This window comes from Neospora caninum, chromosome IX (assembly GCF_000208865.1).
Source record: "Neospora caninum Liverpool complete genome, chromosome IX".
NCBI lineage: Eukaryota > Apicomplexa > Conoidasida > Eucoccidiorida > Sarcocystidae > Neospora > Neospora caninum.
The window spans coordinates 1,321,776-1,339,025 of record NC_018390.1 but is presented as its reverse complement, the minus strand read 5'-3'; the positions used below and the strand labels follow the sequence as shown (position 1 = coordinate 1,339,025).

Below are 17,250 nucleotides of genomic sequence, written 5' to 3'. Positions count from 1 at the left end.
GCATCCTGAACCGACAGCTACACCTTGGATGGCGAGCCGTGGAACCGGTCATTTTCACGTAGACCACCTGCCTTCAGATGTGGTAGAGCTCCTTCGTCCTTTTAACCCAGTGCTGCTGTTGCAACAGTCACGGAAATCAGAGAACAGGGCGCGCAACCCCCAGTAGGTTAGAAGAGCACTGCTGTCGAAGATCGGGTCTTCCTAGTAGAAGCGTCGCCACCTGCCATCGTTGTGCTGCTAAATCGTATGAATGGTTGATACTCAGAATGTGGAGAGCCCGAGCCGATTATCCGCGCGTGTCAGGAGACAGCCACAGAAAGATTCCGCTCTTGGGCACGGCAAACCTCGGTTGCATGGTACCACGTCGCCGACGTTCCCCGCAGGCGAAACTGGGTCACTTACTCCCCCATACATCCGGTGCGTCACAATCGAAAAAAAAAATGCGCATTGAGTCCCTCCGGCCTGCGCAGATTCTGCTGGTTTTCCCAGTAAAGAATGCCTAAAAGCCCGTTTGCTCCCCTACTCCCAGAGAATGTCACCAGGCACAAAGTTGTGGGGGCGGTATGCAGGATACGTGTACCCGAAACTGAACGTGTACGCGAAGAACGCGCTCACCGTTTGGTACCTGATCTCGATTACGGCTGAGCCTCTCGGGGGGCGGGGCCGAGTCACGGGGACAGGGCTACTGATGATGCTATGGCGGTAGATGCCACGCTTTCCTCACCGACCTGATTGGTATTTCCATACAGATGAAGTAGTTTGTTGCGCTTGAGTTCGTCCACCCTAAGTGCCAAAACACCGACGCTTTTTTCTCCATGGCAGATGCTCCACGAGCAAGTGCACGCGCTGTTGCGGTTAACGGCCACGGAGAGAGAGCTGCACGGATCCGGCTCGAGGGCAGGGGTTCGGGACGTCGAGCAGAAACGCTGTGACTCAGAGCCGTCGGCACACCGTTTTAACCGGCCAGCATCCATCACTGGTGGAGACAACTAGATTGCTGTCCCACGAAATGTCGAGTTGGTTTCAAGGTAAGGGCAAATATTTCCACGGGAAAAGGCAATACTATGCAGACAGCAGAGTTTTTTTACTGGAGGCTCATCCCCGAGACAGCCACGAGAACAAACTGTAGAGCAGCGCGCCGAACCGGAGTGGGGTTGCGCTCTTGACCGCCGAAAGGTTACACTGTGCTGCCCTAAAGGGGTTGGTTAGGTTGGGGGTTGTGTTGCGCTTTGCTCTTTGGTAAGAACTAGTTGAACTGGTTTTCGGCCGTTTTGGCCGTGAAATGTACAAGGAGATGGATTCTTAGCATGGAGAGAGGCCACAGGACACATTCTCAACGTACAGAATCAGAGGTTACATGTGCGAAGGCAGGCGAATTCCTTCAACGAGTGGAAGTGCACTTCCGAGGCATGGAGACGCGACTGATGTGGCTTTTTCGCGGTAGACGCGGCCCCCTCGAATCGAGCAACGAAGTGCAACGAACAAATGACACGAAGGTGTCTCGTCACCTGTTCTCTTCCAGTTTAAGAAACAAGGTTCTGCAGGACAACTGAGTCGGAGGAGTTGACTTGCTATATCAACGCCCTACTCTACTAACCGTTACAGGCGGGTCACCCCACCGAATATTCCGTGTGCGCACGTCGTCCCCGTAGCGCCATCGAGGGCTATATCTGCCGCTAAGAGAGACGTCTGTTTTCTGCTTTCAAGTTGGTACGGAGGCTCTGAAGGTCAGTCGCTCCCCGAGCCCTCTTCGAGAAGAGACTCCAACGTCGAGCGTCCCATACTGTTCAGCAGTTGACGATGACACCGGTTGTCTACCGTATACGTTGAACGCTGAAACGGCGAACCTTCGTGCCCGACACCCCGAATGGGAGCAGGCGAAAGCTTCCCGCGTTATTGCAGCGCGAATTCGTTAGTTCTCTTCAGCGGCCAATGCCATTTAGACGAGTGGGGTCCACTGATTTGCCTTTCTGGTTGTCGGCTACCTGGTGCGACGGCGGTGAGGAAGTCTCACGCCTACCGGCTGCTCACGTGATTCGGCCGAGGAAAGGCCACGTAAAGCGACATGAGTGTATCGGCTATTCGAACTGGTGACAAGTGCTCGCCGTACCCGGTTAAATTCTCACGTTTCCTGCGGCGGCTGGAGATTTAACAGCGTCACGAGATGCGACGGTTGCTGCCCCGAGTTCGGTTCAGGGCCACAAAAGTCGCGTGTCACCAAACCGTTGAAGAACCCTTTTGTGCCCGAGCAGGTACGTATTTTCTGGGCATACCAGGCATACACTCCTTATGGTGGAGGAGCCTCACGGCTCACTTCTCGCGGATCGCCAGCACGCGTCAGACCCACATTTTGCACTCCGTGGCTGTGGCAGGAGTGTGGCCACACTCCTGTGAATGCAAAGCGCAAGGAGAACAGCTAGGCGCCCAGATGGATGCTCTGCGAGACAGCAGGAGTTGTACTCCGGAGGTTTCTGTGGGCCTCCATAGGAGATGTCCATATTCATGTGGACCTGGAGAGGCGGGGCACTTGAGCACCGGCTTGCAAAGACGTGTATATGTACGCCACCGTGAACATTTCAGTCTGTCTTTATCGAAGGCTGTCGCTCGTTCGCTTCAGATGGGAAAACACCGACTACGAGCAGTTAGGGGCGTCGATGGGCGAAAGCCTTATTTTGGTTCTGCTCTCAGTACGGGGCTTATTTCGTACTACACAAAAGTAGCGCCAACGATCAGCTCCAAGGATGGACATTCAGTTAGAACAGAGTGTCGAATAACGCAGCTCGTAGAAATGTCACAGGTTGTCGTGCACTTGTAACAGAAATGCGGACAGACGTACATGGCTCGTGCGGCCCCGCAAACTAGCAGGACCACGCTTCAGTTATTGTGATGCAGTGGCATTTGTGGGCGTGCCGATCGATGCCGTCTTGCAGCGGGTGTTTACTCATGGGATTTCGCTGTCGGTGGACACGACAAGGCATATTGTGTTTGTCAGGGGGTTGTCCACGGACAGGCATTGTTACTCCGCGGTACAGCATTAGGCTTGCGTAACTACACTTTGACCGCCGCGCGAGTAGCTCCAAACACGTGTGATCAACCCGGGCGGCGGGAGATGAGCGAACACAACGCTGCTTCAAGACACCACCTCATCTCTGGCGTCTCTTCGGAGCTGAGGCTCCTCTGAGCGTCTTTGTTTACACGTTGGCGACCGTGGTCGTGGTCAGCACCGCCTTCGTGCTGGTCTACCCTCCTTAAGTCGGCAGTGTGTTGCTGACAATCAAACACGACGGGTGTCTGCTCTGCCTTTTGTGTGAATCAGAAAAAAGAGGACGGCGTCTCTCGTAAGACACTCGAAGGCCTCCAGACTCGATGGCACTACCACCGTGGCGGGTAGGGGCGTCTGCTTCTGCGCCGTAAGTCAAGACACAGCGCACCGTCTCCAGGTCTTTCGAATCAGCTCAGTGCAGGCAGTTTTTGTTATTCTGCACTCCGAGCTGGTCGCGGAGGCCCACAGGTTCTCTCTCCAATCTTAACAGTAGAGCATTCTGTGAGTGCTCGCCATGTAGCGTTGCATTACATGGGGCGGAGCTGACGTACGCACTTGTCTTTCCAGTCGTCTGGTAGGACGCCTGCAGGTGCGTCTCTACTACACGTTAGGTGCGTCTTTGGCGTCGTCGGCTGGCAGCCGGTACGTTTTCAAGATTTGGGATCCAAATGTGGGGTCGGCGTGTCTCAGGTCTGTTGCAGCGGCCGATGCTCTTCAAGACAGAGCATCTGCACAGGGTGGCTGGGAACAACGATGGTATGTAGGAACTGCTGTCGCTGACCCTCCGTGGAAGCACAATGCTCACCAGGCAGGCTTCCGTGCCGAGGCGACCCCTGCTTCCACTCAGCACCAGGAGTCCTGGCAGCAGCAACGCCTGCCGCCATGGTTTGGCCAGCAGGCTGTAGATGCCGGTGGCGATACGCATGCAGGCGCTTCTCGCGTTCCGCCACCGTGGCAACGTGTGGGTTGCGATGCTCCTTCGGACCAGCAAGCGGCCCCATGGCAGAGACGGGCAGGACGCTCTACATCACGGAATGAAGACTCTCCCCAGTGCACGAGTCAACCCGTGTACGCTGGCCATCGCGAGGCCTCTGGGCGAAATGAAGGGTTTCCTCCTGGACAGAACAGGCGGCGAGGACAGGAGTTGGGAGGGATCGGCGGAGACAGACGGGGCGGAAGGGGGACTGACGGCGACAGGGGCGGGGCCCCGGCAAGCGACGTCACAGGGAATGGCAGGGAGAGGCGAGGCGGCCGAGATCAAGTTGCTTCATCTTGGCAACCCTGCAAACCTGAAAATCCGCGTCAAAGAAACAGAGCGGGAAGCGCTTTGCCTGAAGCAGGTCACAGAGACCGGCAGGAGGCGTGGGGACTAAGAGGTGACTGGGGGGACAAGCGGCCTCGGGGTCCGGACCTAGGCGAGCGAGAAGTACCGGGACAACTCTACAGGCGAGATGCCGGTTACGGAGGGTCTCTCCGCAGGCGCAGTCCTTCGCTGGAGAACCAGAAACGCGGCCGGCGGTCTCCGAGGCGTCGCTCCCCCCCCCCATCCTTTTCCGGCCGAGCCGCGCATCGCTCCCGAGAAAGAGGCCGTTTTGAGTTTCCACAAAATTCACGAGAGCATCAGGCCCGCTCAGCGTCTCTCTCGGGTGCTCGTGCCTACGCTGACAGAGCCAGCACAATGGAGATGGAAGTGGAGGGTCGCCGGCCGGGGCCCGCGGCTGGTTCTCCTGCTTCCGTCGCTCTTCCCGGTCCGCTGCCAGGCGGCGCAGAAGGCCTCTCCGCCTCAGCGGGGGTCTGGGCACCCCCGCCGGCCGGAGGCGCAGACTCTGCCGTGCGGGCTGTCCCGTCACTCCCTACGGCCGGTGGGGCTCAGGGGCTTCTCCCTGCCGCGGCGTTCTTTGACCATTCGAGTGCGGCATCCATTGCCGCGACAGGCACTCCAGCATCGAAAGCGTTTCTCTTAGCTGCCAGTCAACTTGCTCCTGTCGGCGTCGTCCCGGCCGCTGGTCCGTCGGCCCCCTCGGCACTCACGTTTGCCCCCGTCCCCCCCGCTGGCTGTTTTTGGGTGATACCACCCAGTGGCGCTGCTTTCCCTCTCGGCGACCCTTCCGCCGTGGCGGCAGCAGCTTCTGTTGGAAGCCACGGCAGTCGACAAGACGCAGAAGACCTTCCGAGCGAGCGGCGGGGAGACAGCGTAGGGCGACACCGGCGTGGTGGCCGAGATGGCTCCGGCTCTGTCGGAGACGGGCCAAGGGGACTCGACGGCAGAGAGGGGATTGGGCGGCGAAGAGACAGCCTTTCGTCCAGCAGAGAGGGAGCGAGAGGGCGAGGCAGCCGCGACCGTGTCGAGCGGCGCGAGGGGCCCAAGAGCGGATGCGATCGACCCACGAGCCGGGGTCGCGCGCAAAGCAGGCGGGTGTCCGGGAGTTGGTTGAAACGGTGGGAAGATCGGGCTTCAAGTGCTTCGCTGGCGTTTCAGGAAGCGCTCCCAGGACGACACGAGGAACGCAGGGTCTCGCGGGACCGCCGCGTCTCGGAAGAGAGACGCCACGCCGCCCGAGGACCCCGCGGGGGGCGCTTCTCGTTCGAAGGTGCGAGGCGAGGCCCCGGAGGAGGCGCTCCCGGACGCTTCGGCAGAGACACGGACGAGAACCGACAGGGAAGATCAGCAGGATACCCTGGAAGCGGGGAACCCTATTGCGGCAGCGCATCCGGCCACCGACTGGACGCCGGATGGCGGGGACAGTCGGCTGAACGGCGAATCCGAAGCAGGGGAGAAAGAAGAGCCGAGTGGAGTGACGAGGAAGGACGCAGTCGTGGAGATGGACGCATTCCGTGGTACGCCAGGAGCGCGAAGTGAGTCGTGGGCGACGCAGCGAAACATGGGGGAACTCCAAGGTGAAATGCAGTCATCAAATTCAGCGTCTGGGGCACCAGGCTCGCGTAGATTCGTGCACATGTTGTGTTTTCGAAGCAGCCAAGACACCAGGGACGGCTTCTGGGGGAAGGACGTTCGGCCGGAAAAAGGGTAGAAAACCTATGCTTGCACGTGCTCGATTTGATTTCTTGTGTCGGGGTGCTTTCGATTTTCTTAGGGAGTGAAACTGGTGCATGTGCCTCTCTCCAGGGGCAGCGTAGTCGTAAAAAGCATGGACAGCACACGGAGAGCCTCGCACGTCTTGATGGCTGTGGAGGTGCGTAAGTCGTGCATTTCCTTTTTGTGCCCTTGACGCTGTCGGCTAGCCGTCTCTCTCTCGCCACCTTTCGTTGTGTAGGTACGGAGCTACGTCGCGTCCTCGCGCAGCGCTTGACCACCCTTCGCTGCATCCGCCACAGTTCAGCTCGCATTTCCCCGTTCTTCGGGAGGCGGCAAAGGAGGCTCTTCGGAGAGTCTACCGGCGTTTCGCTCTGTGCATTGAAGACGCAAGGGAATCTAAGCGTCACATAAAGGGTAGGAGCAATTCAGCAGATGTAGAAACGGCCGCGTTACAGAACGCGAGGAAGGCAGCGAGCGAGAGCGAGGTGGGCACGGACCCCGGGAGTCTGTCCGATGATTCGAAGAAGCAGGACGCCATGACGGAGGCCTCTGAGAACGGCCACCAAGGATACGATCAGGAGAAAGATCGCAGCTCTCCATCCCACGGTGGTGACAGATCCGGACTGGAAGAACAAAACGGGCGGAATGACGTGAGTGACCAGTCAGCCGATCCAGTCTACCAGTTAAGGGAGGCGTCGAATGTCTCATGCGTCGACGCGGAGGCCGAGAAGTCGGTAGATGGGGGAGATCAGAAGAAGGCTTCTGGTGAGTGGGAGGAAACGAAAGACAGGCCGATGGCTGCAACAGAGACGTGCCCAGAAGCGACGCAAGAAGAAGCTCTTCATGGATCCACGAAGGCGATGGCAGCCCCACAAGACAGAATCGACCTCGCGCGTCCCCACGTGGCTCTGCTGCTTACGTCTCTTCCCAACATCAGGCTGGCGCCTCTCCATCGCATGATCACAGCCCACTACAAGGTTCACGATGCAGCGCCCATGGTGCTTTTTCTTGGTGAGGGTCGTGCCAAAAGCTTACCCAGAAGATGGACTGAAAATAAGAGGGAACACATATGTTCAAAGGCTCACTCGCGTGTGTGAATGTCGCAATTGAAGCGCGTGGACTGGATCCCTCGCTTTTTCTCAGCGGGGGTCAGGAGTTTTGAGTCTCCGCTTTTGCTTCGGTGCCGGCCGCCTTTCCTCGAGGGGAGCCCGAAACGCCTTTCGCAGTCCGCTATTTGACGGAGATGTCCTCTTCGTGTACTTTGCTCCGAGTGTCGATTGCGTCTTCCCCATCTGTTGCCAGTTTTCGTTCGGCGGCTCGTCTTCCGGCAACACATCTTTTCGTCGCGCGTGTGCTCTCTGCTTTCCACCGTCTCTTTGTTTTCAGCGGCGTGTCCCTCCACGGGCCGGTGCCGCGGTTACGGCGTCATTCTCGTTCAGTCCTTTGAAGTTGTCGAGAAACTCTTGCATGCCCCTGTCTTCATTTGGCGCGCCGCCGGAGGAGACGGTCGACCCGGCGGGTGTCGCATTCCTCGTCCCCGTTCTTCTGCGCATTTCTGGACTCGCTCAATGGCGTGTCCCAAGTGCTTGGCCTCAGTCGCGTCTCCCTCGGTCAAGGGCCCCAGGTCTTTGCCGTCTACGGGAGGAGACCGTTTTTCTCCAGTCGCCGCTGGAGAGGGTGGGCGGAGATGCGACGGCTCTGGTCGATCGTCTGTCTCGAGCCCAGACAGCCACGCAGGCAGATGCGTCGGTCGCGGTCCCGTCGCAGAGTCGCCCGCACGAGACGCGTCGGGAGTCTCCGGCCGCGGAGACCGGCGCTGGCCAGGCAGAGACAGTCGCCGAGGAGGTTTCACTCGTCTCGCTGCGGCGGGTCGCGAGAGAAGGCGCATGCCTGGAGTGGGTGGGTCAGGCAGGGGAGAGGAGTTCGAGAGGAGAAAGCAGCCTCTTTGTGACAGGGCGGCGAAGCTCCATCTGCTCGTCTCGCCAACGCTGCAGTTCCAGTGCAACGCGCGGGTCTCGTAAGTGCGAGGGTCGGGGGACTCGGAGAGAATTGAGAGAGAGAAGGCGGGACAGGGCGAGACAAATCGCGCTTGAGAAATGAGCAGGCGTGGGAGGACAGCGTGGTACTAAGGGCGCGGAGACGCGGGGGGAGCGTTAGCGACCGGGGCTGGACGGCAAATAGTGCAGGAAAGGGACTCGTGCAGGGGCAGATGCGGCGCAGTAGGGAGAGGAACTTGAGTGGCTCGAGAGTCTCGAGACGAGGGGAAGACGAAACAGATAGGATGCAACCGCAGACTTGCAGAATAGAGTCTTGTGGCGTAAACCGGTGTGTAGAAGACAAGCAGGAACGGGGAAGGACCCCACGATGTTAGGACACGCCGACAAGAATTGGGTGACCGAGCGTAGGTTTGGATCCTAGTGTCCTGTCCCTGCGCCTGACTTGGGGTTTTCTTGGTTCCTTCGCAGCAGGTGAAAGAGATTCGGTGTCCGAGGAGTGGTCTGCTCATGCCACAAAAGCGCGTCTGTGCGTCACCCCATATGTCGTGTTGGGAATTCCTCGTTACTTTTGGGGAGCATGTGCCGCTCTTCGCACCTCATGGATCTCCCGTTAGCACCGAGTGTTTGTCTCGTTCTCTTGAAAATCCTCGGCGAATTCTCATGTGGCTGCCTTTGTCTCTTGCTTCTGGGCTTCTTTCCCAGAAAAACGCGCCGTTTCACACGCACCGCGTGAAAACTGTCGTGTTGTTTGCAGTCAACTGGTCACGCAGTCGACTTGGTCGCGCACGTTCTCCTCGTCGGTCTGGACGCAGCTGTTCAAATGCATCCTTTTCCCTTCTCTCCGGTATTCTCCAGCGACTGCGGCGGCCGCCGAAGGGGACCCGAGCAGCACGAAACGGCTGTACGAAATGTCTCAGGCAACTGAAGGCTCCGCGAGGAACCAAAAAGATGTAGACCAGTTGGAGGCGCGCCGATTGAGCCTGGCCGACGTCGGGCAGCCGCCGACTGTCAGTCTGCAGAGTGAGAGTCTCGCGAGGCTCGGCGCGTCGGCTACAGCGGTCGCGGCCCTCCTTCAAACCAGTGTCTACACCACATCTAAAGTGAGAAAGCGGCGCGCTTGCTGAGCACATTTCGCTTTTTTCCAGGAGGCTGTGTCGGCGTCTGAAAGTCGCCAGGTCGTCCACCTGCATCGGACCTAGAGCAGCAGCGGTCGTCAGAGGTCGCCCGCCGAACCGTTTTCACATAGTTTTACGCGTTTCCCGTCTTCGTGCTTTTTGAAGCTCTCTGGTTTTTTGTCTCCTTCGCAGCGTCGTTCGTTTGTCTCCACCTATGCGCGGCGGTTCGGAGTTGCTGTCGAGTGCTTTGTTGCCGCGTGCTGCTTCATTGGAAACGTCCCGTTACTCTTGTTCTTCGGCTGTCCGCACAGCGCCTTTACCTCAACCTTCCGCACGCCGCTTTGCGTGCACTCCTCCGGCAAGACGCTCGAGGTTCTTCAGATGCTCTTTTTTCTCCCGGGAAGCGAACGGCGGCGCCTGCACTGCCGCGCGACAGCGACCAAGAGAGCGGCATGCGCGAGAAAAAGAATGGAGACAGGGGAGGCAGACCTACAGCTTTTTGCGAATCTCACGAGGCAGGCGCGCCCCTCGGAGGGCCGAGGTGTGAATCTGAGGGCCAGCACGCGCTAGCAAAGGACCCTTCTGCGGACGGTGAAGTGCAGGCGGGAACGAAGAGCGAAGCAGACACGGCAGACAGTGCGGAAACCGTGGACACTGGCAGATCGGAGCCCGAGGGAGGACGAGGCGTGAAACGGTTAAGAGAGGAAGTCAGTTTTGCGTCGAATGTGCTCGACATGATCCTCCGAGATCGCCGGCCTGCCACGTTCACCATGTCTGACGACGACGGCGCCCGTTACTCCATTGAGCCTCTCTCCAACGGGACGGTCAGTGTTCGGGGGAAGTCTTTCCGGTGAAAAGTGTTAGGACACGGCGAACGGCCGCCACACAAGTGTTGGGAAAACAGCGTACAGACTCCCAGTGCGTTTGGTGCACACAGGTACTCGACAGTCTCTCTTCATATTTCGTCTGTAAACGCCTCGGAGACCCCAGGGTCTTTCCTCGCCAGAGCGGGGGCATCCACCTCGCAGTCTCGAGCGGTAGACATGCAGGCCGAGCCGCGCGACAGTGTTGAGAGCGCTCGCCTCTCGAGAAGAACGGATCGACGAATTGCGTGCCGGTTCGATGGGTGGGAATCCGGGAACAGTGTGGCGAAGGTGAAGACTAACGTTCACGCAAATCTGTCTCCTGTGGTGACCTGTCTCTTCGGGCAACGAGCGAGAAAGTTGACAACGCGCTCGGTCCAAACAGGTGTGGAGAATGTAGAAAGCAGACGCGTCTCGAGCGCCAGGCGGGCGTGTGCATGCGGCAGGGTTGCCGTGGTTCCCTCCGCGGTCTGTGGAGCGCGACGCACTCGGAGACCCATGAAGCGTCCCTCCTCATTTCTGTTCAAATGCTGTTTTCAGGACAGCGGGTACCCGTGGCACGTAAAGCCCTCCGGACCCTCGGAGTCTTCAGAGGAACTTTCAGAGACAGTCAGCGATGCGTTGGATGCTCTCTTCCGATCACTTGTTGGTGAGGTCGAGTGCGGAAGCTCTCACCGAGAAACCCGAGGCTTCGCTTAGTCAGACAAGACGAGGGGTTCTCGCGCCGGCTCAATCTCGTTCACGTGACAGCGACGCGCGCCGAAAACATTCGCCTCGCCCGGTGTCTGTCTTGGTGGAATGGTGTTGAGGAAAGCAAGACGCAATTCCGTGGGAGACCGCCGTATCTCACGCGAGCGGACATGTATAGCTATCGAGTTGTACCTTTGTAGATGTGTTGTTGTGGTTGTAACTAATTCAAGACCGGAAGTGGGGGTACGGCAAGCGGTGGATAAATGCCCTCTCGGATGCTCGGTTCTCCCGCCAGTGTTGCTGTGTAGCGCCCCGGTGCGTCGGTGCGTTTACTGGCAGCGGATCGATTCCTTTCTTTCCCGTTTTTCTCAGAAGAGCAAATCTATCCGGTCGAGTACCTAGCTTTTGAGGGCGTTCACGTTGGCAACGCGTGGCTTGTGCCTCCTCCCCGGAGTCCTCTGTGTGAAACCGCGCCTCCGCCACACGGGCCGTCGGCCGACAAGGCCCACCAAGGCTCCAAACCTCTTCGCTGGGGCGAGAAGATGGAAACAGTCGTCTTGCCCCATGTGCTGCTCGTCCGCGGCCTCCCGAATGCCGCGGTGGAGGGAGCGCAGCAGAGCCTCGAGAAGATGCTGGCTGAACTTTGGGTAGGTGTGAGGCGCGACGGGGTCGGCCGTGTGTCTCTGCTGGCGGCCGGCGCCCCTAGACGTTGGAGAGATGCGTTCGAAGCCTAGAAGTAGAGACGCCCACCAGGAAACACAGTCCTTAACCTCCACACGTGTTAAGTTGCCTTTTAAAACCATGGAAATGAGTGGGAGAAGTCGCCCATTTCTGCGATTGCTGTTCTGTCCAAAACCGAGCCATGCGGGGGGGGGGGGGGACGGGGGACGTGGGAAGTACGCGAATTGGAGAAAAAAACCGTTCTGCTCCTGCCCATCGCGGCGACCGCTGGAGAGGGGGGGGGGAGCAGTGTTCCCATCGCTCTTCAGCTCGGTTGCGTAAAGCAGACCCCTTCGGAGTGGAGGCTGTCTCGCTCAGTAAGTCACGAGAAGACAGCGCGCTTGGTTGTTTTGAACAGAGCAACCGGTGCTTTTTCGTCGTCTCCCTGGTTTGTGTAGGGGTCATGGCTGCTCTCCCACGCAGGAGCAGCAGCCCCGGTGGTAGACGAAACCGGTTCCGCATCCTGCTCGCTTCAGTTGGCTTCGTCCCTCGGCCGGACTGGTGGACGAGCGACGGACGTTCTTGCGCAGGAGCTCTGGGGCTGGCAACTCTTCGACTTTTTGGAAACGCGGATGCTGCGGGGCGACGGTGAGCACGCGTTCCCCGACGCCGTGTCGTTTGTGAAGCGTCTGTGGCGTGCACCTGTCTTTGTTATCGTTCGAAGTGTCAGTCCGGCGCACAGCCCGCGAACTGTTCATCTCGGTCGCAGGCAACGAGGACCTCTCGTCGCGAACGGTTCGTTACGAGAGAGTTTCATGAAAACGACAAGAGCCGCAGGAGTGCACTCACGAAAGCGGGGGACTCGAGAACAAACAGTGCCGATTCGTGGCTGCCACTCCCGGCACTCGCCCTGCGGCTCTCCGGGGCCATCGAGCGGGGTCAGCATCCACACGTGTCGGGGCTCTCGTCTCCCACGGTGCCCCACAGTTCGGTCTTTGTGTCTCCGTCCTTATAGAGAACGTTGTCTAGGTCTGGGTGACTTTTTGGCAGTCCCTAGGTTCCGGGGACAGTTACACGAAGAGACGGGGTTCTGTACCGTACTGGTAGTTTTGTCTTGCCATGTCCCGGCTTTCTCTTTAGGCTTTCTCCTTCTTCCTTCTTGCCTACCGGCAGCGACTGCCCTCAAGCTGCTCTCCGTCTGCTCTCTGCCGCAAACCGAGGATGGGTCTTGCTCGACGCTTGCGTCTCGCTCTCCACAGACGGAGAGCTCCGGCGACGCTTCGGCCTCCGCGCCGCTTTCTCCTCTGTTGCTTCCGCTAATCTTCAGGGTGCCGTCTCCCTCTGCTCCACATGTTTTTTCGGTGCTTCCCTTTGAGGTGTCTTCGCATCTGAAATCGCGGGACCTCCCGTTTATCGTTTCGCTCGTCAACAGTGTCTTGCGTCACCTCCTCCATCGCTGTGTCGCCTCGACCGTTTGCTGCTGTTCGCTTCGCAACAAGGAAGTTTCGGAAGACGCCGAGGCGCCTGTGAAGCGGCGGTGTTGCTGCTGTTCCTCGTGCAGTTCGGGCGCGGCAGGCCCGACCGGACAGGAGGCAGAGAAAGCTTCGAGTGAGCCGCGTCTGCCTCCAGAGGCACTGCCAGCCGCCGAAGAAGGCGACGCGACGGAGGCAGGTGACCCCGCGAGCGAGGGAAAGAGCACTTCGGACCCCGCGGCTGCGAAATCTTCCACTTGCGAGGCTCCAGATGACTCGATCACCAGTTCCAGCGTGCCGGCGACGAGCTGCGCGTGTTGCTGTTGCGTCGAGGAGATTCGAGACCCAGGCAGCGAGGGGCCGACCGGGTCCACAGCACGGTCGGGGAGACACCGAAGACGTCGGCGGATACCGTTGGGGACGGCGCAGGTGGCCCGGGGGTGGGTTGCAGGTCTGCCGCCTCTGCAAGTGCGTCCAGGACTCCCGTTTGCGATGCCGTATGCCCCTCTGATAACAAGCGCACGGCGCGAGAAGAGGGGAGACAGAGATGAAAATCGATACGACGAGGACCCGATGTTTCCGCCCCCCGCTTGCGGAGCAGAGCACTTGATCGAGAGTTTGTTCTTCTCTGTCGAAGCCTTTTTCCAGCAACCGTTTCTCCGGCCCTTCTTCAGTCTCCGCACGGTCGACGAGTGCAGAGAAATGGCCAGTGCCGCGAACGCAGACGAGCCATGGGCATGCGAAGACGCCGGGGACTCTGGAGAAGACGGCTCCTCCATGACGGGCGATGAAGAAGAAGGCGAGATGGAAGACGAAGAGGAGAACAACGACGTCTGGTACTTGCAGAAACGCGAAAATCGATGGCGTCGCGTAAGTGCGGACACACTGTGTCGCCTTGCGAACCACGAAGACCGACGCGAAACGAGCATCTGGAAACGCCGTGAGCTTCCCAGAAGTGGACTTGGGCGGTTATCTGGCGACACTGGATCTGACGCCTCGCCGCCGTCGCCGACCCTTCCAGGCAGCCCGAACGAGCTGGCATGTGCGTCGCCTGGCGACGTGGACAACCTCCGTAACCGTGGACGCAGCGGAAGCGGAGGGGCTGCCATGGACACAGCTGGGGAAAGAGATGCGAACGTCATGGCACAAGAGCCAGAACCAGCCGTGCAGCCGAAGGGACCTGCGCCGGACTGTTGCGGCGGAGGTGGCCGGACGGGCACGCCGAATGAAGAGAGCAGCGGGGAAGTAAAGGCCGCGACAGACAAGTCGACGGAAGAACGGGAGGGAGAGACACGACTAAGCGTTTGCGCGGAAGATGATAAAAGGAGCGAACGTATGTCATTGGATTCTGGACGTTCCGGTGGCCTGTCTTCGCCCTCGAGTCCTGTCAGACGGGACGACATGCGCGACCCGAGAGAGACAGGAGACGCGAGAGAAAAGGTGCACAAGAAGAGGTGGCTCGTTCGTCTCGACACCCGACCCACGTTAGAACATGCGCACTCTGTCCGTGTGTCTCCTGAAACGCTCGCTTCCCTCGAGGCAGAAGGCAGGTTCAGGTAAGCACCTAGAGCTTCTGGGCTCCTTTCGCTAACATCTCAATTTTCCTTCCAAATCTTTTTTCGCGTCTCAGCGGCACAGAATGTGCGCTGTCAACGTTCCATTTCTCTCCTCGGCCACTCTCTTGCTGCGAGGTGCACGTTTGCCTAACGCGTCGTTTCGTCTCGATGGCCGCTCAGGTGACTCTTGATGTTTCCTGTTGTCACCTGCTGCGGTGCGTGCGACTTTCCCCAGGTTCCTCCCCCTCTCCGTCCTCTTTTTCACTCCGAACTTCCGCTCAAATTTCGATCAGGGGTTCTTCCCGGCCCATTACCGTCCAGAGCCGACGGAGTCTTCTGGGGCCTCCACTCGCTGCCGTTTTTCGTCGGCAAACAGAGAGACAGGATCAGCACACCACTGGGTTTCGCCGGGACGTGTTCCCAGCGTTTCTTCCAAAGACACCAGGAACCGGCCTCGCACGCCGACACGCGTGGCCAGAGAAGCCGGCAGTTCTCCTCAGGGAAGCGTTGCCGCTGTTAAAACGGAAGAAACTGCCCAGGAAGCGAGACAGTTCCCCCATGAGGCGGAGGTCGAGGGGACAGACGAGAACAAGGACAGTGCGCTAGTCTGCTCCACCTCTCCCCGGCCACCTGAAGCAGTCAAAGAGGAGGCAATGCAGCACGAAGACCGGGTGCTGACTACGTCCGATCCGCAACTCTCAGTTCACCTTTCTTCTTGCCTCTTTGAACAGGGGGGGTATGCGTCGACGAGGCCAGAGGGGGCAGCGAACCACGCGGCCGCAGACGGCGGTGTGCCGGGCATGTGCGCAGCCGAGACGGAGCAGACCGCGGAACCTCGAATCGAGAGTGGACAAGCAAGCTAGTCACTTCTAGTGGAGGACACAAAGCCAGAAAATGCGATGCAGCTTCAGGGCGAAGAGTGCAGGGACACACGGCCGTGTGAAGGGGCTGCTGGCCCCTAGCATAAGGAAAACTGTAGTGAGGGAGCTGCAGGAGATACGTCGCCTGTCGAGGAATGACCTTATGAAATTGCAAAGTGCTAGCGGGCATCAGTTCGGCAAAGAGCACTGCTGAGTTGTGAAGCGTTCGGGATACACGAAAGAAAGGAGGGAACCCTCACGCGTCCAGCCCTCTTTCTGGCGGAAGAGTTGGTATAGGGATAGGAACTTACCTATTTGCAGGACCGTCTAAAAGCCTGAGAAGGAAGTCGGAAACTAGCAGCGACGACGGTTTCAGATGAGTGGAGGAATAAGAAAAAGGAACGGGTCCTGGCAAAGTGTTCAGTTAAGCTTAGATTTGAAAACGCCCAAAACTGGACACAACGCATACGGGGCACAACCATGGAACAGCGTAAGTTGTTGCCTTCAAACAAGGGATGGTTCTTTTTGTGTTTGGATGGACAACGTGCTCTGTGACGCGAGCACCTTCTCGAAAAGTGTGCTTGTTCCACTGCGTTCTGTGAAAACATCTGAGGCATGTCAAGCGGTTCCGTTGTTGTGGCATCCTCTTACTGACACGGTGAATACGTTTCGGGGTGCTCTTGATCCACCCGTTTGGGGAAGATGTGGGTCTCCGTCCTTGTTTGGTGTCAGCTGTTTTTTTGAAATCCGTTGCTGTCAACTGTCGCCGGGGCAGGTGTTACGTCGTGCGTGATCAAGTTATGTCGACTTTGCCCCCGTCACACCAGCCACACGAATCGGCACAGAGCAGTTGTTTCACTGGAGACCACAGCTTGGTTTTTGAGGCTGGCTCTTGTCGCATTTCCTTTGTGACAGCCACACTCTTTAGTTCAACGCAAACGCCGTGAATTCTAAGGAGTTTCCAGGTCCCTTGAAGTTTGCAAAGTTCTGGCTTCTGCCAGCGCCCCATCCTCTGTGGCATGAAACGCAAACGAGCACCGGGTGAACCATGGGCTATGGAATCGATTAACAAGAGGCACACGCCATTGCTGTGTGCAAGAAAGCAGCACCAGAGTGTTTGGCGAACCTTTTCTTATTTTCCGACCGCAGACAAAACCGCATCAGGTGAGGGAAAATGCGTTCTGACTACACCGTAGATGCCGAATTCGGTGATGGACTCATCGAAGCTGCTCGTGGAAGCAATAACGCTGTACTGACTGGAAGGATACACGGCTCTAGGGACGTAGGTAAACTATCTTTAGACTTCTGCCAGTGATGTGCCAAGGAAGAACCCAAGAACCGTGAAGAGCGCGGGGATCCGAAGCCGTTGTAATCGACGTAGCCACTACTGCCGGAACTAGATTATGAGAGGTGAGTTCTCGTATTCATGTACTCTTAACTCGGTGCTTGGATGGAAATGTACAGCGCGCGCTGGGCGACTAGTAGCATGCAGGAGCACATGTGTTTGGATTATCATTATAATGGTGAAAACTTCTTCGCTATATATCCGTGTTCCTTTCGCGATCGAAGGGCATGCGGGTGGTAGCAACATATTCAACTTAACTGAAGTCAGAGGGCTCGCAGTTGTTCTGTTTTCACTCAACTGCCATGTATGAACCCGTACAGCCCGGCAACGTAAAGTTATGCGAAAAGAGAGGTTGAATTTTAAACAATGGACACAGTCGTCGCCATAGATTCAGTCTGTTACCTCAATGTGCTGTCTGCGCTCTACACTCGACACCAGGCGATTAAGGTTTTTTCCCACAACTCCTTGGAGATGTACTAAAGCTACGAGGACAGACCCAAGAGTGGCGTCCGAGTATCTAGTCAGACTGTTCCCTAAAAAATTGGTATGTCCCTTGAGACAGTCAGCGCCCTGGAAAAATGGGCAGAATCGTATATAGACATTCCTCGTTAA

General features: G+C 58.1%; 1 protein-coding gene across 1 annotated transcript; it reads left to right on the top strand.

Moving 5' to 3' along the window:
* Positions 1-4,721: 4,721 nt before the first annotated feature.
* Positions 4,722-15,296, top strand: NCLIV_040140 (conserved hypothetical protein; the record flags this gene model as incomplete). The annotated part of the gene is made up of 12 exons (XM_003880923.1): positions 4,722-4,905; positions 5,123-5,237; positions 5,523-5,899; positions 6,348-7,091; positions 7,467-8,097; positions 8,832-9,177; positions 9,504-10,016; positions 10,596-10,704; positions 11,118-11,392; positions 11,864-12,053; positions 12,546-14,433; positions 14,858-15,296. 12 exons carry the CDS (start codon positions 4,722-4,724, stop codon positions 15,294-15,296), a joined length of 5,811 nt encoding a protein of 1,936 aa, XP_003880972.1.
* Positions 15,297-17,250: the final 1,954 nt, after the last annotated feature.